The sequence below is a fragment of the Dryobates pubescens genome, chromosome 13 (assembly GCF_014839835.1).
Source record: "Dryobates pubescens isolate bDryPub1 chromosome 13, bDryPub1.pri, whole genome shotgun sequence".
Classification (NCBI taxonomy): domain Eukaryota; kingdom Metazoa; phylum Chordata; class Aves; order Piciformes; family Picidae; genus Dryobates; species Dryobates pubescens.
In genome coordinates, this window is record NC_071624.1 from 16691685 (window position 1) to 16718330 (window position 26646).

The following is a 26646-nucleotide window of genomic DNA, read 5'->3' on the forward strand; positions in this document are numbered from 1 at the left end:
TGAGCTGCATCTCCATCCATGTTCAGGCTTGGGAAGGGCAAAAGTCCTTTACATGGAGCCTTGTGCTTTCAAGGTGTACCAGCTTGCACCCTCTGAGAAGTGGCTGGAGTAAAAGCATTACACTTTTTGAATAGGTTTTTTTTATCCTGTGGTTCAAAGGGAAGGACTCCTGGTAGGTGGTCAGACCGTATCCCCAAAACTCCAGTGGTGTGGTTGGTGAGGGAGGTGAGGCAGCAGTTCAAAGCTGGAGTTGCTTCAAGACCCTTTCACAATTAGTCATGGTTTTGCTTCAGCTGGTTGATGGTGACCTCTTCCATGCTGCTGGTGTGAAGCACGGTGCCTGCACAGAGGAAATGTCCTCGAGAGAAGATGCAAGAGCTCTGCTCATTATCAGAAATGAGTAAAACTGCTCCAAGCTAATCTTGCTGCCTAAAAATAGAAGTGGTGGTAGGGGGAGGGGCTGTCTTCTGCCTTCATTTGCCCTTGATTTTCCTGACATTTTGCTGCTCTATATTATGTGTCTTGAAGGGCTGACTCTGTGTCCTGGTCACACTGGAGTAATTCATGAGAGCATGTGCTGTCAGAATCCACTGGAGAGGAAGGCTGAGGAGCTTGTTCAGGGTCTGGTAGCTAACTTGCAAAGTACAGTTATTCAAGTTTATTCCCTCGTTTTCCTGCTCCTTGCAGGGTCACAGGATGTTAGGGGTTGGAAGGGACCTCCAGAAATGGAGTCCAACTGCCAGCCTCTCCCTTGGTGTGATCTTGAAGCCTCCCCAGGAGTGGGTCTGAAGTGATTGTGACTGGCAGTGGGGCTGTGGCATGGGATGGATCCCTGGTGGTGGGGGGCAGGGGGCACCCATCATGCATGCACCTTGCCAGCACTAGGCATGCCTTGGCTGAAGGTTTGCAGCAGTTAAGGAAAAAAGGAAAGAAAAGAAAAGGGGGAAAAAAACCCACTTATGAGACTTAATTGCTGTGTTATTGTTAGTCAGCATTTAAAGCCCATGTTTCATAACTGCCTTGTGATATCAGCATTTATGTTCTTTGTCAGAATTATGCAAGCAGCTCACCTTGTGATCATGAAATACTGAAGTGCGCTGTCTAATGCTCGCCCTCTGTTTCTCAATGACTCCATAAAACCTCTTCTGCTTTCCATTAATTATGGAACAATGGGACATTTTTCTCTTTTTAAAAAGAGCTGAGCCTTTTTTACCCCCCCCACCCCCTTCAAGTTCTTGGACCAGTTGCTCCTCTGAGACCTTTCTGTTCCATGTGGCTAAACCAGGATGGACTTAACTTCTGTTCTTCATTATGCTGCGTTTAGCCACTCGAGGGGAAGCAGGAGGCTTGTGAATCCATCTAGGAGCAAAGGTCTTGCTGTACTGGAGTAGTCCCAGCTGGTGCAGGGGCTATTACTGGCACTAGTAATGTGATCTACCTACAAGGTTAGCTGAGGCAGCTGGGAAAGATGGGAACTGGTTGGGGTGGGATGACTTCTGTTCCTCACAAAAAAGCTGAAATCCTTCCCTCCTCTTGAAGGCCTCATGTACTGGAAAGGAATATTTCATTATGCTGGGAAACCAGCTCAGCTCTCAGGGTTTCCCCAGACTGCAGGAGCTCTGAAGGCAGAATGGGGTTTCAAGTGGGGGTGACACCAAGTGTCCTAGATGCACTTACAAGCGATGCAGCTCTGGCAGAGTTGACAGTGGAAGTCAAACCCTCTGGCCTCTCATCTTGTGCTGTAGCCATTAAACTCTGCTCTCCTAAGATTAGATAATGTGTATTTTTGGTATCTGCAAGATTTGCTGATCAAATTCCCTTGTCTGTAGATACTCAGTTATTTTCCAACTGGAAGTGTCTGCTAACACCAGAAGAGAGCCTTCCTGCATCCTACCAGGAGTGCTCAGAGTGTCCCCTGAAGGCTGCAGTGCCAGAGCCAAGCAGAGCAGGAGATCTGCTGTCGTTGGGGCCCTGTGAGTTGGGCTCTGGTCCTTACCCTTGGGAGTGTCTGTGCTATAGCTGGGTCTTACCCACCTCCACATCCAGCTTTTGTAGGTCAGCAAGAGTAGGCTTCTAGTTTTAATTCTGCCACTCAGTGGCATCCAGAGCAAGAGTGGGAAAGGGAAGCTGGTTCTGTTTTGTGGTGCTGTTGGCTACATGATAATTCTGCAGGTGACTAGCTAGAGGTAGTGTGGTCTCTTGATACTTGGTTGGAAGGATCTTGCATGATCTCATTGACTTAGCAGAGACCCAGAATTTACTTTTTTTTCATCTGAGCTTTTTCAAGGAGAAAGAAATGATCAGAGCTTTTGTTGGGTTTGAGGTTATTTTTTCCCCATCCCTTTAGAAGGGAAGCATTGAAACGTTTCTCCAAGCACAGATGTGGAGTGCAGTGTGGTTGGGTTTGCCTGAATATGCTGGAGAGGATGTCTCTCCAGGCTCCCTGGCCAGCCTGCTTCTCCACTCTTTCAGACTGCTTCTCATACGCATCCGGAGCTGCAGAAGGCTTTTCAGATGCTAATGAGGAGTTTATAGATAAGATCCCCTGTGAGGAAAGAAATGCTAGGATAGACTCATAGCAGGGGAAATCAAGGTGAGAAGGGGTCAAGCATCTTCCCTAGATGCACTTACAAGTGATGCAGCCCTGGCAGAGTTGACAGTGGAAGTCAAACCCTCTGGCCTCTCATCTTGTGCTGTAGCCATTAAACTCTGCTCTCCCAAGATTAGATAATGTGTATTTTTGGTATCTGCAAGATTTGATGAGCAAATTCCTTTGAATAAAATGCTTTTCTTGTATGCTTGCCAACACAGAGTGAGGTTTGGGATGTGAGGGAAAGGAAATAACTTGCAGGTGTCAGTTTCCAGGAGGGGAATCAGAGGAGGAGATAATACCCAAAAGGTCGGAGTTCTTGGGAGGACTCCGTGGTGAGGATCACATCCTGCATCTCTGTTCTAGAGTGATGTGAGGAATTCAAGGTAGTGACCATACTGCCAGCAGCCTGCTATGAGTTTCAGTATCATTGGACAGTCTGGATCTCTGGCAGTGCTGAGACAGGGAACTGGAGTTTGGGTCCCAGGATAGATCTGAAGGTAACAGGGTTAACTTTATACCTGAATGTTTGGGTTCTTGATAATGGATTCTTGGATTCCAGTTGCAGAACTCTGGCTTTCCATAGTGTGAGTTGTAGTAGCACAGCATTTGGTGTCACCCCCACTCGAAAGTCCACTCTGAGTTCAGAGCTCTTGCAGTCTGGGGAAACCCTGAGAGCTGAGCTGGTTTCCCAGCATAATGAAATATTCCTTTCCAATACATGAGGCCTTCAAGAGGAGGGAAGGATTACAAGGCCATCCTATTCTCATAGTAATTTGTCTTCCTCACTGTAGCCTGAGGCTGTAAGTTGGGCTGGAGCTCAGCTGAGCCTGCGCTGCAGTTGGCTTTCAATAACGCTGCTGCAGCTGCCCTCCCCTCTGACCAGGACAGATGGTGATGGGCCAGCCAGGTCTGCTGGGTGGAATGAGGTGATGCTGCCTGCTGGCTGTCAGCTTTGAGGATTTAGGGTGGCCTGATGGAGTTTGTTGTGTTCTTTATTGAACTTTGAGACAGTGATGGTGGTTGAAGCTCTTGCATGCATTTGATTTCTCATTATGAGTTTTTGTAGCCATTAGCTTTATCCCTTGCCCATGTGGTAAGCTCTAACTTATTTCATCCAAAAAGGCTTTTCTTATCAGCTCCAACACTTACTCTGTAGGAACTGTAAAAATGGAGATGAAGCTCAGGAATGACAGCTGAGAAGTTGTGTTCCCCTTCTCCTCACAGAGCACCGAGATGTCCATGGGAAGCATGAATTTCTCCAGGGCTGAATTCTTGGGGCTGTATTGTGCTGAGAAAGAAGCACATGTCCTAAGAGTTCTTTCCCTTTCCTTCCCTGCTTTGTGCAGCATCATCAAAAAGCTCCTTTTGGCCTTTTCAACTCATCAGTCTGCTTGTGAAATACTCAGAAAAGCTCGGGCTGAGTTTGCATCACTGTCAGTGGGTTGCATCCTTTTGGAGTGGCTTTGATCTTGCTTACTCCGTGCTGAGTAATTTACACTCCTCTCACAGGAGCAGCGGCTTCAATGGATCCGCTGCCCTGTGAGAGTCTGGCCCTTGCAGGCTCTCTGTTTCTCCTAATGGTAAGCATTTAAATGGCATTAAAGCTGCTGATCTGATCCTTGGGCTTTTTTAGAGTCATTAACACAAAGAAAGTGTAAAACTCTAGTAAGGTAGCTGGTGGCACTTTGCAGTGGTTTGAATGGATACCCAGAGTGCAGGGAACACAGAGCTGGCTTTCCCGTGCTGGTGGTTGCTGCAGTGTCTGGGTGAGCAGCTGGTGCTCCCATGCATGGTGGGCATCACCCCTGGGTGATGTTGTTTCCCTTTGGCCAGGGGTTGAGGTTCTCTTTTGGGTGTGAGATTAAGCATATCCAGATTTATTGATTCACAGAATCAACCAGGTTGGAAAAGACCTCAGAGATGGTCAAGTCCAACCTAACACCTCCTGACATCTGAACCATGGCTCCAAGTGCCACATCCAATCCTTTTTTGAACACCTCCAGGGACAGGGACTCCACCATGGTGGGCAGCACATTCCAGTGGCCAATTCCTCTCTCTGTGAAGAGCTTTCTCCTCACCTCCAGCCTAAACCTCCCCTGGCGCAGCTTGAGACTGTGTCCTCTTATTCTGGTGCTTGTTGCCTGGGAGAAGAGACCAACCCCCACCTGGCTACAACCTCCTTTCAGGTAGTTGTAGAGAGCAAGAAGGTCTCCCCTGAGCCTTCTCTTCTCCAGGCTAAACAACCCCATCAGCCTCTCCTCATAGGGTTTGTGATCAAGACCTCTCTCCAGCCTCCTTGCCCTTCTCTGGACACGTTCACGTATCACACAATGTCCTTCTTAAACTGAGGAGCCCAGAACTGGACACAGTACTGAAGATGTGGCCTGACCATTGCTGAGTACAGGGGCAGAATGACTTCCATGCACCCTGTGGTGCCCCAGGGCTCAGAAATATCCATCTCTGCTCTTTGCTCTGTGGCACCTTTCCAGTGATGTTAGCAGTTTTCTTTGAAAGGATTGGTGCTACTGTGTTACCTTCCCAAGGAAACATTGCTGCTCAGGGGTGATCCTGCCATGAAGTCAACTGAGGGAAAAAAAATGAAGTTGGCTTTATTCTTCACCTTGAACGTTGTCCTGTGCAGCAGCAGTGCCACAGTGGCTTGGTCTTTCTCGTGGCCACTGAGAGGTCTCCCTCTTGCTCTCCTTGCTTGGTCTGCTGAGCCAGCTGAGCTCCGCACTGAATTATCATGACTAACGTTAGGCTGGTAGGAAAACAAATGGAGGTGAATAATAGCACCAGATACATGGAAATCAACATTCTTCTCCTTGGAGGCTGTAGATGTAATCCACTTAATATTCTGTGGAACACAAGATTAATTTTCTTCAGCATAATACATGTGAGGGTTTTTCTTTTGAGTTTGCTGGCAGAGGCATCGCTGCTTTGCTAAAGCTGAGGGCAGGGGATTAGGAGGAGGGGGGGGAAGGATGCTGACCCAACTTCCAGAAGATTCAGGAACAGCAAAATCTGGGTAGGAGAGATTTAAATTTCTCCCTCACTGGCAGGACTTTTCTGCAAGAAGTGTCTGGGACTGTCTCTTACTGCGGTGGCCCTTGTTGTGTTTGCTCATTGGGCTTTGCTGTGTGCCAGGGTATCTTTCAACTCTCTGGTATCTAAAATATTGGAGAACAGATCTGATTTGCCTGGATTGTGTGGTAAGGCTCTCCTGGTGTGTTCCCAGCACAGAGCAGCATATGGAAACCAGCTCAAACCTTGTCCTCCTTCACAACATACCTTTGCTGTGATTTAAACTCACAGACCTGCTCAGCTTTGTAGAGGTTCCTTTAAAATAACAATAAAGCAAACTCCCTGCTCTTTTTCTTTCACAGGATGGAAAGAATGCAGGGACTTGCCAAGCTTAAAGAGGAGTAGGTAGAGCAGAAATAAATAAATCAAGTCCATTTATTTTAAGTTGATTAATCTGATGTGTCCTTACTCTTCTAAAGTAAAATCTGGCCCCAGCGAGTTTAGCAAATCAATTAACAAAAGTGGCTATTAATTTGGAAGTGGTTATGCATGTTTCCCATCCCCTTCTCACATCCCTCCACCCACATGATTTAGCTCACCACTTATACCTGTGGGCCAAATCCTGCTTGGGGATGTGCAGTTGTCTGTCTGGAGTTGAAAAAGGTGGACCTGAAGAGCTTCCTCCATGCCTGAGCATGGGGAAGAACCATGGGCAGGCGTGAGATGGGCAGATGGTGAATGCTGGGCTCGCAGGGCACACTGCTGTGGGGTGAGATTTCTCTGTTGAAAATCTGGGTGTTGTGGACTACTTACAGAATCATTGAGGTTGGAAAAGACCTTTGAGATCATCAAGTCCAGCTATTAATTCAGCATTGTCAAGTCTATCACTGAAGCACGTCTTAAGTACCACATCTACATGTCTTTTCAATAGCTCCAGGCACAGTGACTCCACCACTTCCCTAGGCTGCCTGTTCCAGGGCTTGACAACCCCTCCAGTGAAGAATTTTTTTCCTGATATCCAATCTAAACCTCCCCTGGCACAACCTGAGGCTGTTTCCTGTTGTCCTATTGCCTTGTTTTCCCATTTTTAGCTTGGTTTACAGCAAGCTGGTACCTGTGGCCTTACAGGGCTCGCTTTGCTGTTGTGTGTGTTGTGTTAATGTTTTCAGCCTGCTTGTGAGAGCTGATAAATTAAACTGGAGCTCGAGCAAAGAGTGTTTTGCGAGGCAGAGGCCAGATAATGTCATGAGTGGCTCCGGGGACCAGAGCTAGTGGAGAGCTCCCAAGGCAGGGAGATGTCAGGGGGCTGTAATTTGACAGGGAGCTGAACTCATGTTGCAAATCAAAGAAAGGTGATGGTTGGGTTAATGGGGCATCATGGTGACTTGCAGAGCAAAAGCAGCACGTTTTCTTGGGATGCCTGTGAGAGAGGTCCCTCTGTAATGCATATATCAAATGAGCTAAACTAAATAATCCTTGCCCCTACCCCCAGCTTAGTAACTCGAGGCACTGGCATTTGAAATAGAAAGCATCTTCCTGAATCTGCAAGCATCTCACAGCATAAGAAGCCACCAGGAAACACAGAAGTCTTGCACTGGGCAATACTTTACAACCTGGCAAAAAAAAAAAGTCACTACAAATCATTTCAGCGACTCTGGATTGTCTCTGACTTTCAGGTCATTTTCTTTTCTTGGCATGCAGCAGGCAAGAACTTGCTTTTTGCTGTGTGACCTTGTTTCCCCCCATCCCCAGCTTAAGACCAAACCTTCAGATAACCTGCTGAGTCTGAGTCGGGCATTACTGCAGGCAGGCTGTGATATGTAGGAAAAAGGTGAGAAGCTTGCCCTGCCCCTTCCCTACGACTTGCTAACTTTTGGGTGAGAAAGGCCTTTCCAGACAGGAGAGACACCAATTAACACGTATTTGATAGTCTTTTAAATCGTGTGGCTGTTTGTCAAGAAGGTTCTGTGTTAAAATGTGTTTCTAATGCAGAGTTGGAGCTGGGGAACTTGTTGAGTGTAGGTGTGTTTTATTTTGCAGTCTATTGGCTCCATCTTGCAGAGTTCTGCACCTGCTTGAATACTCTATAAGTCGATGTGAGTTGCTCCCCGTGTTGTCCTTTTGCAAATGATTGTTGCTGGAGGGTTATCTGATCCTCTCCTGCTAACCAGCCTTTGTAGGGCCAAGTGTAAGGAGCTGATGACAAGTGACAGGCTGTGGGTAAACTTTGAAAAGCACCAAAGCAATCCTGTCCAGGTGATCTGTGAAGATCAGACTGGGGTGAGAAACTCAATCCACTAGGAAGGTGATATTTCTCCAGACACATATACAGGGACTCTGCCTTGTTTGTAACACTTCTTTGTGAGTCCTGGCAATCACTTTAAACTGAGATGTAATGGTTTTGAATGGGCAGGGATCTCCACTCAACGTTCTCTCCCTTAAGACCAAAGTGTAACTCCTGATTCTGTGCAGCGAGCAACCTGATCTAGTGTGAGGTGCCCCTGCCCGTGGCAGGGGGGTTGGAACTAGATGATGCTTGAGGTCCCTTCCAACCCTGACAATTCTATGGCATGCAGGGTTCCCAGCAGCTCTACAAGGCCAAGCCTTCCTCAGCCACAGTACCTTTGGCAGTAAAGCTCATCTGCTGCTGCTAGTTGAACCTGAATGGTCACAGCTCTTATTTAGATGCCTCCCCAGCTCTCCCTTGGCTTTAAGTATCTCTGAGGCTCCTTGGCATGCATGCATACATGCATTTGTTGGTTGTTGCACAGACCCCTACTGCTGAGGGCTGTGGTCTATAGGTGGTTGTTGCCACGCTGTCACAACTGTTTCAACTCCATCATGGGCTCAGCTTCCTAGTCAGCTGAGCCCATAACTTAAAAACAGACATAAAAGTGGAAAACTATCCGACTTCTAAAAAGCAAAGGGTTTTAGGATTTCTTGATTATTATTTTTTCCCCTCCTAAGTGTATTGGGAAGTGAGATCTTCTCGTATTTTCAGGTATTCCTTTGGCTAGAGCTCTCATTATAAGGAAGGAGCAAGGCTGACCGTTTTTGACAAAGGCAGTCCCAGATGGCTGATGTCAGCAGCCTCCTGTGAGAGCTGCAAGAGCTGGGATGTCCTGCCTGTAGTGACTTGGAAAGGTACAAACTGGCTTCTGAGCCATCATCCCTGCAGCCAACCACAGGCCAAGCCACACAGATGACCTGTGGTTGGAGACTGAATTTTTGCCTGCATGTGAGAGACAGCTCTGCTTTTGGTGTGTGCTTGGCAGCGACCTTGCTTTTCAGAGTGTGCCTCTAGAAGTGCTATGTTAAGAGGCTATAGTTCTGAAACAGCTGCTTTGGTAAGTAATTAAACCAACTCCTCAGAGAGCCCATAAACCTTTGACAGCCTTTACTAGTAGGTAGCAATTTCAGCTGGATCCAAACGTTCACTGGCTTAGGTGAAGCTCTTTATTTCACAGAGTGCATCTGGTTGGAAGAGAACCTCAAAGGTCATTTTGTCCAACGGCCCTGCAGTCAGCAGGGACACCTCCAACTAGATCAGGCTGCCCAGAGCCACATCAAGTCTGATCTTGAATGTTTCCAGGGATGAGCCCTCAACCACATCCCAAGGCAACCTGTTCCAGTGTTTTACCACTCTCATTCTAAAGAATTTCTTCCTTATGTCTAACCTAAATCTCCCCTGCTCCAGTTTCAAACCATTGCCCACAGTTATCTCAGAGGGATGAGATCTAAACATTTAGGAATAATGTCTTACTGGTCTGAAACTGCAGATAAATGACTTCCAGTGAGGAGAGTGACCAGCTGCTGTGCTCTAATTGATGTCTGCATCCAAAGAAGTGTGGTACAATACTAGTAGTGACTTTAGATCTTCTGGGGACTATAGATATGATTTATAATTGGCTCTGTGGCTTTTTTAGAGACGCTGAGCTTAGCCAAGCCTTTTATATATTGTCCTGTTGAAGTTGTGTGCTTGAATTAGGCATATGTTGAAGTGGCAGCTTGTACTGGGGCTGCATTCATCTGGCAGGGCATTGAAAGCCTCGGGGTTCACTTAGCAGCAGTGCTCTTGCTGGTGCTTCTGCGCTGATTGACTTCTAACTCGTGTAGATGAACAGTCTTCTGTGAACTGGAAGGAGGGCTTACCATACAACTGCAAACAATTTGTGGAGTCCAACCTGGGGATTTGTGGGATGTGCTGTAGAGCTTTAAAAATGAGAGAGGGTTGTCTGATTTGGAGGGAACTTCATTGAAGAATGATATTGTCTTTAAAGGATGTGGAACATCTCAGTTGGAATCTTTGGACCTTGGTGAGGCTCATGGAGATCAAATGCTAATCTTCGTTAAATTGACAGAATCACAGAAACATTCAGGTTGGAGAAGACCCTCAGGATCACCAAGTCCAACCGATAACTCTACAAGGTTCACCCCTGAACCATATCCTCAAGCACCACATCTAAGTGACCCTTAAACACATAAGTCAGAACTTACTGCTTCTTAGTTGAGTGCCATCAAAGTGGGATGGAGTCACCTTGTTGCTAGTGATACTTTGGTCAGGCTTTTGAAGGAATGGAGGAGAGGCCTGGGCATTTGCAGTTTTCATTTGCCTGTGTAGCTTGTGGGTGGCTTTTGCTGAGACTGAACTTTTCCAGTGTGCCCTTCTAGGGCAAGGTTAGCTTTATATAGCTCAGTGTAGTCATTGTCCTCTCCTGGTATCAATGCTGCATTTTGGGCTGTGGGACCCAGGGTCTGCAGTGGTACAAATGCATCATCTTGGTTGGGTCCATCTTTGTTTCTCAGTCTATACATTCTGTACTGGCTTGGAGCTCTGTGTTTTGTGTTTGTGGAGAGTCTAGAGAATGGCTGCTTTTTCTATTGACATACTAGGAAGGAGAAACTAGGTCAGAAGAGCTCTTTGTGCGTGCAAGTGCAAGTCTGTGAGCAGGAATTCTGGAATAGGTCAGTGTGGTGTCAGTGGTTTGGCCTCAGCAGGACCAAGTGGGACCAGACTGTGTATGTGCATGAGGGATTTTTTCCTTTTCTTCCTTCCTTCATGCTGTTGGCTGTACCTCTTCTGGCTGGTAGCTACAAATCCACACTCATGTCTTAAGCTGAACAGGTAATAGTTGGAGTGGTCCAGCTTTATTGACTGAAAAGCCCAATGTGGTTAATTAGTTCTTATTTGTTTTGCTGTTGCCAGCTATTGGCAGGTCCTGATGGTTTTGGTTAGGGAAGAGGTGCAAGTGTGGTGGCTGGAACTTTTCTGCAGCAAGAAGCTAGGGAGAGGAGCAGTGGAGACCTCGGAGAGAGCTGATTTATGGTTTAAGAAGAGGAGATGCGGAGAGCACAGAAGTGGCTCTCAGTAAGGGCTGGAAGAACAACTCCTTGTGAGATGCTGAAGAGGAATGGTTCAAATAGATTTGTAAACAGGCTTCTCTCAGCTGTCAAGTGGAGAAATTTTTCTCCTGTTAACAACTTAGCCCTGACAACAGTTTTTCTTACGCTGTTCTTGACTAACAGCTTCTTTTAAAATATGGAGCTGGGTGTTTGGGGGTGAGGGAGAACAAACTGCTTCTTGAAAATGAAAACAAACCCCTTGGAGGGTTCCTTATTACTCTTCCAAGTAGAGCAGCTTGTATTGCTTGAGTAGGCAGGAGGTGCAGTGGTAGATGGCATTGATGATAGCTTGTCTTGTGAGTCTTTGGATGGGTGGGCGAAGGAGGGGAAGAGAACCAAAGCTAGGAGGAGAAGACGTGAGATTAAGCAATGAATGTGAGGGCTGACTAGCATCCAGTAGTCCAGCATGGTTCCACTCTGATACTTAGTTACAGCCAAGCAAAGCAAAGTGCCTTAAAAGAACCCAAACCAAACCTGTGCAGCCCTTTGAGGTTGGTTTTTTTTTGCACTGCTTTAATTACTGGGTGAGCTTAGGGTCTATGTGATGGGAAGGTAGGATTTGGAACTCAAAAAGGTTGTGTCCTCAACCTCTTTTTCTGGAAATTCCCAGTAACTTGGTCAATATTTTGTTGCCTTGGCTTTTGTCTTCCTGCTTTGCTTGCTGCTGTTTGCAGCTGTATTGGCAATTCTGTCCTAGCTTGTGAAGTCCACCTTCATATTCAGAGATTGCATTGGCTTGAAAGGGACCCTTGAAGGTCATCTTGTCCAATCCTGCTGCACTGAGCAGGGATACCTGCAACTAGGTCAGGCTGCCCAAGGCCACATCAAGTCAATTCTTTGCAGGGCTGTTAACTAGAAGTGTATTGGAGATGGAGACACCTAGGAGATCACTAAGAAGTAACTGTGTCTTTAAGTAATCTTGAAACCCCTCCCATTTTTTCTCTTCATTGCATGTCATTTGGGGTTATGTCCCCAAGGTGATCCAGACCTGGTGCTGTCAAATTATCCAAGCACTTCAACTCCTGTTATAGGAGCCAGTGTAAAAGGTATCGCAAAATGAGTGAGGTGATGTGTTTCCAGAGGGAATAGCAACTGATGTCTTAGAGTTTGAGATTGCTCAGGTCCTGATGCTTGGGAGGTATGCATGGCTGTCTACAGCACTTCTGATTGGCTAACAGGGATGTCTTCACAGTCTATAGAATCACAGAATCAGTAAGGTTGGAAGAGACCTCAAGGATCATCAAGTCCAAGCTGTCACCCAAGACCTCATGACTACTAAACCATGGCACAAAGTGCCACGTCCAGTCCCCTCTTGAACACCTCCAGGGATGGGGACTCCACCACCTCCCTGGGCAGCACATCCCAATGGCTAACAGCTCTTTCTGGGAAGAACTTTCTCCTCACCTCGAGCCTAAACTTCCCCTGGTGCAGCTTGAGACGGTGTATGACCCAGCTTAGGCTGGGAAACAAAATCTGGGCAAGTATCTAGTGTGTGAACTAAAGGCTTGATCTTTTTACACATTCCTCTTAGTGATGGTTTGCATAATCAGAAGGACATTACCTGGACAACAACTTTCCATATTGAATTGCTGAAGGGCTTTCCACTCTATCCTGCATTTTTAGTGAAGGCTTTTCTCACACTCTGAATTAGTCATCTTCTTCTCCTGGCTGGAGCTTGATGGGGTTAAGAAGACAACTTTCTGCAGGCAGTTGTGGATGCACACTACATCTGAAGACAACTGCTCGTGTTGAGAGTGCTGCCCACTGCCATCATGCTAAGCTGTGCGATGTTGAGTGGGATTATGAGCTTTCCCTGTGCCATGGCATTGCCAAGAATTCACAAGAGCCAACTGCTGCAATGGGAAGGACCCTTTGGTGCTTCCCAGTGTCAAAAGTCTTTCCCTGGGACTGCAGAGGAACCTGCTCAGACACAGAGCTCACTGGTCTGCTATTGAGGGTCATGAGTAACTGGCTTTGTAAGCCTGCTTTAGTTTTTTGAAGTTGCCTGATCAGTTTAGTGGGATCTCCTGCTGAGGTTGCTTTATTGTGGTGCTGTAAGGCAGAGGCTCATAAAATCTTGATGTTTGGGAATATTAGTTGCCCAGGGTTTATTCTTAGTGGAAATGACAAAAACCCTCCTAGTGCCATGAAGTTGTTTCAGCTAGCTAGTGCCTGGAGATGCTGCTCTGCTACTGACCCATAACTTTGCTGCCTCCAGTTACACACAGCATTTGCCTTCTCTAGGGTTAGAACATTTGCTTAATGACTGGTTATCTTCATGAGTTTTTTTGGCTGGAAGTTGTCATTAGCATCTCAGAACTGGGGGACTAAGTGCACAACGATTATAGAGGCTCTGATCTCTCATTTCCCCCTCCCGTGCATCCACAGCAATCAGGGTTTAATTGGTGTGCCACTCGGTTTCCTCCCCCAGCCCAGCACCTTTCCACTGTCTCCTCATGGAACCCTGTTGCATACCTTTTGTGGAGGCTGAAAGGGAGAAAGATGAGGCTCCTTCAAGGAAACCAAGCAAGTTTGGCATGCAGACTGTGTACAAATGCTGCTGCTTCATCATCTGCATGGATGTATTTAGGGACAGCTAACTGGTGATCCACCAACTCGGTGGTCACTGTAGCCATCACTGGTACACATCTGCACCCCTCAGCCCATAGCTGGCTGTGGCTGTTCTCTCAATAGTCTCCTCAAGCCAAGTGTTGGCCCTTTTCTGCCTTGGACTCGTTGAGACATCACTGTGTGTAGGTGAGGACATCTTTCAGCCGTAGTTTTGCAGGGTCTGGGTTAGAGCAGAGTGGTTTTAACCAGAAGCTTGTTCCTGCTCTGAGCCCTGCTGCTGCTGCATGCTGCTCTCTGATAAGGGCCTTCAAAAGGGATGCCTGTTTGGTTGCTGAATTTTGGATCCATCCTGCTTTATCACCCACATACAGAAGTCCCTTTTCTGATAATGCAGCAGTTTAAAATACACTGCTTAGTGAAATAAAATGGACCTTTTGTTTTTCTTTTCTTCCCCACCCCCATGATACTGCTGGAAGTGATGATGCTCTTGCCTTGTTCTGTGTCTCCAACTGGTTTCAGCCACTAAGACTTTAGTGCCACTGATTTTCCTGGGAGATGAGTGGGGGCTATTAACAATTTCCCACTTGAATTTGAGTCTGTCCTGACTGCAGCTGTGGAAGCAGGGTCTGATGCCAGCGTGAGAGCTTGGGTGCCAGCCTGTCCCTGGCCAGAGGACCACGGGGTCTGCAAAGCCCTTGCCATTGATGCCACTATATAAAACATTTCCCATCCCATGAGCAACTGAAAGATCTCCTTGTTGAGTGTTTCATTGCTTTATGAAGAGCCCCATGCCCGAGATTGCTGCTTTGTCTTCTGGCACAAGTTCAGAGTAACTTGTCCTCCTCAACAAGGCTTTGTGTGCTGTGGTGGGTGAGCCGGTGGCCAGTGGCACTTTCCTATAGGAGAAAGCTACAGCTGGGCTCTTCTGGGAGGGGAGTGCTGAGCCTTCACCACCCCTGAAAGCTTTTTTTTTAACCTAAAAATAATCTCATTATTTCCATAGCAGGAAATGGTCAAGCTGTGCAGCACTGCAGGTCTGAGGTGGTTGTAGCTGGTGATGTGCAAATGTCTGCTGGTGTCCCTACAGCACTGCCTGGGTTAGTGCTGCCCCTGCCCTGCTCACCCCTCCTGGAGCTAGTGTGAGGGTGGTAGATACTGCTGGTGCCTCTAGACCTAAGGTGAGGGTAGTCTGGTCTGAAACCAGCCCTACCTTGCTGCAGTGCATGGTGTTGGGGTCTCCCAAGCAGAGCCTCTGCTGGTGCTGAGTTTTGCCCCTGTCCCTGCCTCTGCCTTTCTGCTCCCCTCGTTTTCTTGGGCAGGAGTGGGGGACCCTGCCTTGGTACAAGGGCTCTTTAGCAGGGCCCTGGTGCTGCTACAGGCGTACAAATCCTTTTCTGTCTGAGGCTAATGTGGAGCTGCAAATGATTTGTGGGTTTGTCCTCAGTGCTGGTTCTTCTCCCCCCCCCATTTTAAACAGCACATCTTCTTGTCCAAACGAACAGATTGCCTCAGTGTTTTCCTTCTTGTTTGTGGCCTTGTTATGTAGTCCAGATGTTTTCAGTTAAAAATAAAGTACAGTAGTGTTTGTGCAGGCAGTCAGGGTGTGGGAAGAGGAGACTGCCATAGCAGGAGGGTTGCAGGCTCACCAACCCCGTGGTGGTGGAAAGAGGTTGGAAAATGTATTGTGAAGAGCAGTTCTCTTTATCAGAAATGGCCAGCTGCATCCCTGAACGTTTCTCCAAACCTCCTGATCATCTGCCCTAGGCACAGCTTTCTTCTCCCTTAATCTCCTGGAGAATATTCAAAAATAGATATACTTGTAGCACTGGAAAAGCCTCTTTCAGAGTTGTTACAGCACTGCAGAGAACAGCCCTTAGGAAAGGAACTCAAGAAATAAACAGCTGCAGCTGCTGCCATGTTCCCCCCCACCATACACCTCCCTTTTCTTGCTCAGTTTGTGGAAAGCAGTGTACCACTGGTTCCCCCTCCCATCCATTCTTGGCATTTCCCTGCCTGCTCCCAAGGCAGTGGGATGCCCACACCTGGCTGAGATGCTGCATACTCAAAACCTGTTGTGCTGCAGCTTCACCCACAGTGCCTGACTAACCAGCTGAAGGTTAGTTGGGGTATATTTGCATCAGAGCAGAGATGTCCTCCGTGGTCTCTGAGCTTTCTACAGTACAGCTGGGACCTCAGAAGACTGAGCTGGGACTCCCAGCCTGGCAGCTCTGTGGGGCTTTCCACTCAGCAGCTCAAGGAAGCTGGGCATATGACAGAGAAAAGGGCAGGAGTAGGATGTGGTGCTTCTGAATGTGTATGGGGTGATTGGAAGGGTTGCTGTGACCTTGCCACGGAGGTGTGCTGGACCCTGGCGGGTACACATCGGTGCAGGTTCTGAGCTGAGTGGAAAGCTGTCTCAGTCATGCCAAGACTTGCATTGATGTACTTGTGGCGTTATTAATGTGTTGAACCTTGCATCTCAGCTGCTCACAAAGACCCAGTGTTTGACTTCCAGACCCAGAAGTCTTCTTGAGCTGCTGCAGGCTTTGTAATGAATGAAACCTCTATGTCCATGGTGTGGTGGTGGGTGTCCCTCTCCTGTCTCCCAAGGAGTGCTCCTGGATGACCCTCGTTTACCTGTTAGAGTTGTTAATCCAGCTGGCAGCCCCCTGCTTGCCAGGAGGCCAAATCATTCAATACCTCCCTCCAGTCACTGGAAATCCAGCTGGGAGGGTGGTGGCGGTGAGGGACCAGGGTTACCCCCGCCACGGGGGAGCGTAGAGGTGTGCAGACCTGAGGTGCTGGATGCCTTTGCATCCGTCAGCTTCCAAGGGGATCACACTATCCAGAATTGGAGTGATGAGTACAGGAGAATGAGGAGGCGCAGGAAGAGTATAAATAAAGCTCCTGGAAGGGGAAAACCCACCGAGAGGAGAAAATAGCAGTGCTGGTTTATTCTGTCCCTACTCTCCCTCGTACCTCTCGGCTTCTATCATCTTTTAACTCTGCTGGTGTGTGCACTCCAGCTTCCACATGTGTGTTCACTGGTCTAAGACTGCCCTTCCTCCAGCTGGGCACACACTGGGTGAAGGGGGCCTGGGGATGGGTTTTGGTGCTACCTACCAAACCGTTCTGTCCTCACGTAGCACTGCCCTGGATCTGCTTATCTCAGCTGACAGACCATGGCCAGGATGTACCAAACCAAAAATGACATTTAGGCCAAGTAGCACTAATGCTGCTGACCTCAAGAATAGACCTGAAAACCTTGGTTTGACCCCAAAAAGTGACATCTTGCCAGTTAGCTTATTTTATTCCAAAGCTGATACTTAAGCTAAATTTTACTAGCACATAATTACTGTTGCACTTAAAGCATACTGGCCATTTACATTTCCAGCAGATGATAGTTGAACAGATCAGTGCTCTTCTATAGGCACCTGCCCAGTATCTCTGGAGGTACCTTCTGGCATCTGTAGATGCTGGCAATGTGCAGTGCTGGGCAGAGCCATGCTGCCAGCAATGCTGCTGCTGTCTACACAGGGAGGCCTCAGCAGCGCTATCACCAGTGCAGTGCCAAGCTGCTTTGACCTTCCACTACCTGAAGGGAGCCTGCAAGAGTGCTGGAGAAGGACTGTTTACAAAGGCCTGTAGTGATAGGACAAGGGGCAGTGGTTTCAGACTAAAGAAAAGCAGATTGGATGTTAGGAACAAGTTCTTTACTGTGAGGGTGGAATAACACTGGAACAGGTTGCCCAGGGAGGTGCTTGAGGCCCCACCTCTGGAGATGTTCAAGGTGAAGCTTGACAAGGCTCTGGGGCAACCTGATCTAGTTGAGGATGCCTCTGCTTACTGCAGGAGGGGTTGGAGTAGATGACCTTCAGAGGTCCCTTCCAACCCAAACCATTCTATGATTCTGTGCTGTTTGTTGTCACTGTAATGCTGATCCAGGGGCTGCAAAACATTTGTCTGTGAAATCTTGCTCTGCCTTTGCTGAATATTTGATTTTTTTGCAGAAATTATAAATACTGCTTAGTAAATACATTATTTTTTTTTTTCTTTCCTTTTCTCCTAGGATCCTGCAGGAATCTTTGAACTGGTGGAGCTTGTTGGCAATGGTACCTATGGGCAGGTCTACAAGGTAAGGGCTCCACCTGGGGTGATCCTGTTTGTCTTGACTGCGTGTTGAATGTGGAGCATCCCAGCTCATCATCTTTGCTAGGCTTGACCTGTTTCAGGCCTGACAAGAAGCCTTGCTGAACTCTGGCTCTTTGGTCTTGTGTGCAAGCACCGTGTAGCACACAGAGCTCTCATAATAAGCAATTCATATTAGTTCTGAAGCTGTCACTACAGAATAAATCGCTGTATTTTTTCCTCTTCCCCCAGTTGCTTTTTATTGATTATATGATGAGGAGGGAGTGAAAAGCCTGCACTTTAATAGATAAATCTTGATCTCTTCTAAGAGCTGAGTTTAGGGCTGCAATAGGCTGCCAAATGAGTTTGCTACAGTCTGATGCTCCGCTCACACACGAGCCGGCTGCTGCCTTTTTCCACCAGCAGAAAGCTGCTGCAGCAGAAAGAACGCCACAGTCAGAAGGCTTGCTTTGAATTTCTATGAACCCCTGGAAGCAGCTCTCCAGATGAGGAGAGTTAGTGGACTGTAGAGAACAGAACTTGGAACCCATGCATTTCTTTGAGAATATCGTAGAAGTCCACCCTCTGCTCGTTGACATCCCCTGTCCCAAAGGCAGAAGATGCCATTTCGGTGTTTCGTGGATGATTCTTGTGGGGTTATAGAGACACAAAGATGATCAGAGGGCTGGAGCACCTTCCCTCTGGGGACAGGCTGTGAGAGTTGGGGCTATTCAGCCTGGAGAAGAGAAGGTTCCAGGGAGACCTTGGAGTGGCCTTCTAGTAGGCCTCTTTCAGGTACAAGAAAGCTGGAAAGGAACTTTTTACACGGGCTTGTAGTGATAGGACAAGAAGTAGTGGACTGAAGCTTGAGGAGGGCAGATTTAGTCTGGATATTAGAAACAAATACTTTACAGTGAGGGTGGTGAGGCACTAGAACAGGTTGCTCAGGGAGGTCATGGATACCCCATCCCTGGTGGTGTTCAGGGCCAGGTTGGATGAGACCTTGAGCGACCTGGTCCCTGGTGGGAGGTTGGAACTGGATGATCTTTAAAGTCCCTTCCAGCCTAAACCATTCTATGAATCTATGAAATCTTTCAGAGTTTGGGTTTCTGTATGCTTAGTGTATGGTGGGGAGAGGTCTTCAGCACAGCTGCATGAGGAATGTGACTGGGACACAATAGTTCCCCTGGGCCCCATTTTCCAAAAACTTCTGTATAGCTGAGCACGAGTAAGATGATATAGAAGCCTGGAATTGTTTCAGTTGGAAAAGACCTTTGATATCATTGAGTCCAACCATTACTGAGTTCTGTGTGTACTATGTGTACCCATCATGTGTGCACACAGAGACCATGTCTACCCATCATGCCCATATTATGTCTACTATACAAGAAAACATTCATGTGTTCTTTCTCTGTCGCTTTGGAGGCACAGCTCTTGCCTGTCATGTGGTAACAGGCAGCAAGGAGGAAGAGAAGGGCTGTTGCAAAGCTCCCCATCAGGAAATATTTGTTCCGAGTTGTGGTTCCCCCATCCTCCTGCTGCCGTAGGCTAATCCCATCAGTCCAAGGGGCTGAAGTGAACTGAGGATGAACTGGAACTTCTGAAGTTAGAAATGTGGGAATGTTTGAGCTGGAATAGGGTGTTTTTGAAACCAAACTAAAAAGAAAATAAAACTCACCCCACACCAGAAGCTTTCTTATCAAGGTTATCACAGTATAGTAGAGGTTGGAAGGTACCTCAAGATTGAGTCCATCCCCCCTGCCAAAGCAGGATCACTTAGGGTAGTCTGCACAGGAATGCATCCAGGTGGGTTTGGAAAGCTTCCAGAGAAGGAGACTCCACAGCCTCCCTGGGCAGCATGTTCCAGGGCTCTGTCAGCCTCACTGTGAAGAAGTTTCTCCTCATGTTGAGGTGAAATCTTCTATGTTCAAGTTTCAACCTGTTGTTCCTTGGCTTATTAATGTGCACCACCCAAAAGAGCTTGGCCCCATCCACTTGACACCCACCCCTCAGATATTTATACACATTGATCAGATCCCCTCTTGGTCTTCTCAAGACTGAACAGCCCCAGGGATCTCAGTCTCTCTTCATAGGGGAGATGCTCAAGCTCCCTAATCATCCTCGTGGCTCTCTGTTGGATTCTCTCCAGCAGTTCTCTCTCTTTCTTGAACTGGGGAGCCCAAAGCTGGATGCAGTATTGCAGGTGTGGTCTCACCAGGGCAGAGTAGAGAGGTAGAACTTCCCTAGACCTGCTGGACACACCCTTCATGATGCACCCCAGGATCCCATTGGCTCTCTTGGCCACATACCAGGGAACTATCTCCTGTGGTATTTGTTGTTTTTCCACCATGTGCTCCCTGCCATGGGAGCTCCCTTCTGAACTGTTTTTCTTCTCAGCTGCTAAAATAATGGTCGAGGGCGGGTGACCTAATTTTAACTGGTGCATATTTCTCACAATCAGTGGAAACTATGTGCCTTTAAGGGCCCTTTGAAAGCGTTGTGCTTCTGTGGCAAGCAGCAAAGGGAAACAAGCTGCCTGGTGCTGGCGCTGCCGGTGGCAGGGCTCTGCTGCTCGCCTTTCCTCTCGCCGCGTTTGATTCTCTCGGTGCATCTGTGTGTTACCTCAAAGCAGGGGGAAAAACCCACCCAGAAATGTCCTAGTGTTGGTTTTCTGTGAGGTAAACAGTTCTGCCTCCTTTTATTTTTTTTTTTTTTTTTTTTGTCTCCTGCTGTACAAGAGGGGGGGAAAAAAAGAGAAAATCCTCCTCTTCACTGTTTTTAACTCACTGGAGTAATCGGATTGTCCTCGGTGTGATTCACTTGGTAGCGGTGCCAGACGGGATGATGACAGGGGTGGAGGGGAAAACGCTGCTGTCCACACCAAACTAGTGAGTATTGAGGTATGAGTTCAGGCTAGGACTGACTTCAGAGCTCTTTTAAGCTGCAGTCTTGGAGTAGCACCCGCTCTGTAAACAAAAGGAGACTTTGATGGAAAGCACACACAACTGCTTTTGGTGTCCCACCGTAAAACCCAGCGCTGAAATAAGAGCTCTGTGATTCTTTTCCTCCAGATACCACTGCTGTATTTATCTCTTGCAGCAAAACAAATGGATCAACTTTCAAGACACACAGACCTTCTGGCTCCCTTCTGAAACAGCCTTTAGAAGCGGTCCATACCTAGGAGCAATGTCCTCTATAATTAGGTGCTTGTTCCACCGCCATGTCGTAGAATCATGGAATTGTTAGGGTTGGAAGGGACCTCAAGGATCATCTAGTTCCAACCCCCCTGCCATGGCCAGGGGTACCTCACACTAGATCAGGTTGCTCAGAGCCATATCTAGCCTGGCCTTAAAATCCTCCTGGGAGGTCAAACCTGTCCCAGACAGTGCTGGGGTGCCTACATTAGCAGGAGGGTTGGACTAGATGATCTCCAGAGGTCCCTTCCAAACCCTACCATTCTGTGATTCTGATTCCCACACCTCGCTGGAGGTGCTGCCTGAGGTGCACCATTGCTGTCCTCTTGGAGGCTGTGTGTACCTCAAGTTGGATTTTTAGATGTGGAATGAATGGTTGATTGTGGTAGCTGCTCTGGGGCTGGCTGCCTAGCCTGGGCTTTGCAGGCTCGAGCCCTGTGTTCTCTGCCTGGTTACCTGGTGAGCATCACCTCCACTTCGCAGGGCTGGTCCCCCTCTGAAGTAGGAAGAGCAGTTCTCCCACTGGGGAGAGGCAGAAATGAGGTGCTTATTCCAGGCAGAAGACAGCAACTCTAGGTTTTTGTGCTGCAAGAATGCAGAAACAGGACTGCAGCCCTGATGTCACCCCCAGAAAACCTGACTTAGCAGCCAGCACTAACACTGCTGCATGGTCCTGTTTTTGTTGGTGACTACAGGTGTCCTGGTGGTAACAAGCTGGCCTGCCCAGGGCCCTGGGGGAACATGTGCAAGGTGCAAACCCGCATTGATCCCATGGGATGAAGTGCAGAGTTGTATTGTTCTGACAGCTGAATTGATAGCACAGCCTGACAGAATGGGCAGCCTGAGCAGTGCCAGAAGCCATCAGAGAACAGCTGTTCATGGAGCCAACTTCAGGATCTGCTGTGTTGGGGAGCCTCTGCCATGGCACATGCATTGTCCTTCCTTGTAGGATAAAGATGTATTGGTCGAGTTCAGTGTACATTAAGAGCTCCCAAAGGGAGCACACTCCTCTGTCAAAGCCTGAGCACCGTGATGAATCCAAGGTGCTTTGATCCTGCTTTCTGGGTCATGATTTGAAGGTCCTTTTCAGGTGGTACACAATGTTTCTGTAAATCAAAGCCTTGTACTCTGAGGCAAAGGCAACTTGTTTGGATTGATCTCTGTGTTCTCAAGGAAGGGCCTTTCTTTGCTCAGGAGTGCAGGTTAGAGCAGCCCTTTGTTGCTTCTCAGCTCTGGCCGTACCCCAGGGACACCTGCCCGCTGCAGGAGCCCGCAGCAGCAAGCCACTCTGCTCTTTCTCCTCTAACCCCAACCACAATCTCTTCACTTGGGATAATTGCAGAGGGAAACAACATTCCTTGCTCTCTGCTTAACAATCTCTTGTGAATAGCTGGATTTTTGTTTTAATGAGGGACTGCACCGGTGATGGTTTATCTCTCTAATTGAATTGGAAGCTTTTCTTTATTTCTTAATAATCCTGCATCTAATGTTACAGATTGTAAACTGGCCTTGATAAAAGGCTCAGAGCTTGCTAGCTCTTGTACCAGAAATTGTTGCAGTAGTGGATTTTTTGCGTCCTTGGATTTCCTTTTCTTTGTTTAAAGGGTTTAAAGAAGTGGCTAACAGAAGTACAAGGGGTTGGACTTAGTGGATTGAGCCGTCGCCTCGGTGGCGGTTTTGAGTAGGTAGCTGATGGCTGAAAGCAAAACTATAGACACAGAGATCACTAGGACCCTTTGGAGCATTATCTGAAGTGTGAGGAAATGCTGGTTTTATGTTGCAGAACATCATTGTAACTGTTTATCTCTACTTTGAATTGAAGAGCTAGCAAAAAGTCCTTTAAATGCTGTGTATGCTTAGATTGCCTGGATAAAACCACAGCGGCTGGCATGTCTACCACCAGCAAATGTGGAGGTTGAAAGTCAAAGGACGCTGAGTTCTTCAGAAAAACCCTTTCCAACAGGTCATTTGAAAGCAGAGAGACGACTTGCAGCAGGCTACTTGCTGTGCGCTGGGTGTGTTAAAAGCCAAAGTCATGCCCTGGGGTTTTCACACCTAATGGGCGTTCACACACCGACCCATTCACAGCATCACCAAAGCCTTTGCTATAGTGGGGTAGGGGGAAGGGCGATAAACAGGTCAGATAGTAACCTTTGCCTCTCTCATCTTGTGTAGTTATATAACATTGAACAGGGAAATAAATGAATCTGAGATAATATACTCACGTGCTTCTTCCCAACCATCGCAGGAGGACAATGGTCATTAATGCCAAGTGCTGCTTTGCTGAGGGCCCTGGGGATGCAGCTCTTCATTTAAGGCTTTAGCAAGGTTTTATTTTACAAGGTACAAGACACAGTCCTGTGGGCTAACTGGGTAACTGCACAATAACTATTGATTGTTTAATTAGCTGGTAAATGCCATATAATCACTAAGCCATTACGCAGCATTATTCTGCGCTCTAATTTAGAGCGTGTGGGAGCTGCAAGTCTCGTGGCTGTGGTTCCCCAGGGAGCTCCTCCACCACATCTCAGGATGGGGCAGAGCAGGGGTCACCCCTGCCAGGAGTCACCTTGAGGTGCCACCAGCCATCTCCAGGCAGGGCACTTGGCCACAGGCTGTTCCTGTCCCCTGCCAGCCCAAGTTAGGCAGCCATTTGAAGAGTCAGAGACTAGCTCAAGTTGGAAGGCACTTGTAAGGATCATCAACTGCAACTACCTGCTCCTTGCAGGACTACCTCAGACTAAGTCATATAACTAAGAACATAATCCAGATGCTTCTTGAGCTTGTGACAGGATGTGGGATTTTTTTGCAGTTGCTCTTTATTGCACTGTGTTGTATCTGTTTGGGGTAGAAGAAGAAATGGGTCCTGAAGTCTTTGGTTGAGATTTAGGTATTTATTTATTTCCCAGCTGGCATCTCCCAGAAGCCAGCACTGATAAACCTGGAGGCAAATGCCCAGGTTTGACCCAGCTGATGAAGATTTTGAGGTGTGTGGGTATGAGAAAGTGAACAAAGCATTTGAAATCCAAAGTTGCAGATTGCTGGAAAGCTGGGAGCAGCAGAGCTACTGAGACACTTTGGTCCCTGAGTCAAACCCTTGAAGTGTCTGGGGCACAGGCGTGTCTTTGGTAACCATCTTGAAGTTTGCAGATGCTGACCAAGGAAGGATAACCTGTGTCCTACACTCTTGGGTGCTGTTGGTGCTCTCCTTGGCACAGGAAAATCCTTCCTGGTAGCATCTCTGGGTATCCTACCGCTGCAGGCTGGTGTGGTAGCTGGAGAAGGTGTTGAAGAAATGGTTTTGGAAGGTTGAGTTGGTGGTTTGTTTGTCATTTTGTTGGGGTTTTTTTCTTTCCCTTTTACATCTTATGAGGAAGAATGCCTCCCCCTCAGAGGGTGGTGAGACACGGGCACAGGTTGCCCAGGGAAGTGGTGTAAGCCTCATCTCTGGAGGTTTTTAATGTCAGGTTGGATGTGGCTGTGAGCAACCTGCTGTGGTGTGAGGTGTCCCTGCCCATGGCGGGGGGCTTGGAACTAGATGACCCTTGAGGTCCCTTCCAGCCCTAACAATTCTATGATTCTATGGAAAAAATAACTAATGTGCAGGCTGTGCCCTGTTTCAGCCTGCCCAAGGTCTGGCTGAGCCAGGCTGCTACTGATGCAGCGCTGGGGCCTTGCATCAGCCCTGGTGAGAACAGAGATTCTGCAGGTTCCTGGGTCATTATTAGCAGTTCAGATAATTAGCCTGAATCAAGAATGACATGAATTGTTTCTAATAATCGGTTGTTTTATTGTCTCTCTTGCTGAAAGGCTCATGGTCAATAGTTTGGTAATTAATCACTGTTGCTTTTAGCTGTGTGGAAGAAGTTGCTGTGCTGCACACAATGACCATTTCCTGGGGATTGTTGCTGTAGAGAATCAATCTTGGTTTGCATTCACAGCTTTAGTAGATGGAGGCTGCCTGCTGTGCCCTGCACCACGGACCCAGGCTGAGTGCATGCAAACCACGTGCGCTGCCCACAGACTGGCTTGTGTTGCTGGCCACCCCTTGTCCAGACACCTGTCCTGTGGTGGTGGCTGCTGTGTGGTGGTCACCAGCATGCCAAGGTCAGCTGCTGCCTGCTTTCACAGGCCCCTGAAGGAATTCAGAGCTCCCTTGTCTTGCAGTTTAAACAAATAGCTCTAACCCTAGACAGCCAGCTGTTGGCAGGTGCTTTCTAAACAGTTCCCTTTTCCCACCTTCTGGTTGTTTATAAAATGTTGTGACTTGAGCCAGATAGCTTTTGGGTCCTTCATATTGTTCTCTTCATCTTCAGAGGCTGCTTTTGCTGCATGGCAGAGCAGGCTGAGCAAACCCAAATGTGAGTGTATGCATATGGCCATCCCATGCCATGGTCTGATGGTCGCTGCAGACTGAGGCCAACACATTAAGGGTTCGTCCCCTCTGATCTGAGTATCTCCTTGGTTTTTCCCATCACAGTGTAGTGGGAGGTAGAAGGAAACTCTGGATATCATGTAGTCCAAGCCCTCTGTTAAAGCACCTAGAGTAGGTTGTCCAGGAACACATCCAGTCAGGTTTGGAATCTCTCCAGAGGAGGAGACTCCACAACCTCTCTGGGTAGCCTGCTCCAGCACCCTCAAAGGAAAGAACTGTCTCCTTATTTCAGGTGCAACTTCATGTGTTCCAGTTTGTGCCCACTGACCCTTGTCCCATTGCTGGGCACCACTGAAAAGAATCTGGCCCTGTCCTCTGGACCCTGCCCTTTAGATACTGGTGAGCATTCATAAGATCTACTCTCCGTCTTCTCCAGCCTGAAGGACTGGTTCATAGAATCGTAGCATCAGCCAGGTTGGAAAAGACCTCAGAGATCATCAAATCCAACTTATTACCTAACCCCTCATGACCACTAAACCATGGCTCCAAGTGCCACATCAAATCCCTTTTTGAACACCTCCAGGGACGGTGACTCTATATTCCAGTGGCCAGTTACCAGAACTTTCTCCTCACCATGAGCCTAAACTTCCCCTGGCACAGTTGGAGACTGTGTCCTCTTGTTCTGCCACTGGTTGCCTGGTTCAGTGCAGTGCCACGAGCCTGCTCCATAGGGCTGAGGCAGGGAAGCACCCTGCCTCTGCCCACTGCGGGTACCAGTGCAGTTACCCAGCACAGATCTGGTCTGCCCCATCCTGGGCTCTTTGTTCCACAAGGATGATTTTGACGGTGGTTGAGGCTGCTGACATCCATGCCCAGACATGGACCCGTGTGGGCGGGCACCGGCCACCCGGCATCTCCAAGGTCACCTCAGGGCCATGGGAGTGTGAATGGATTTACAAGACTTAGCAGCTGCTTTATAATCCTTCCGTATTACAAGCTGAGTATTAACCATTAAGCCATTGTTTCCGCTGGGATGGCTCCCGGGGACGGCTGCCCTGTGGGGATGCTCACCAGGATGGGGGGTGTCTCGCTGCTCCCCTAGGCACCAGCTCATGGGCGGTGCTGGGCTGTTATCAGCTCTCACTGGGTTGCAGGAAGGGGCTGGGCTGGCATACTGGTGTGTGATAACATGTGCTAGTGTTATCAGAAGGAAAAGGGGTGACCTCAATTTATCAGCTTCCCTGTGATGTTAAAATATCTCTAGAAGAGAAGGCCCTTCCCTTGCTGACTCAAATGAGGTGTGTGTGTGTGTCTTTCTGAAACGGGGACTTGTTTTTGCCATGCAGGCGAGGAAGTCT

The 26646-nt window shown here is 48.0% G+C and overlaps 1 protein-coding gene across 3 annotated transcripts in view; it reads left to right on the forward strand.

Annotated features, from left to right (window-relative positions):
* TNIK (TRAF2 and NCK interacting kinase) overlaps positions 1–26646 on the forward strand; it is a 198747-nt gene that overhangs the window by 12632 nt on the left and 159469 nt on the right. For all 3 annotated transcript variants that reach the window (XM_054166449.1, XM_054166452.1, XM_054166451.1), the window contains exon 2: positions 17661–17726. In XM_054166449.1, coding sequence (XP_054022424.1) covers positions 17661–17726 — 66 coding nt within the window. The remainder of the gene's footprint in view (positions 1–17660; positions 17727–26646) is intronic.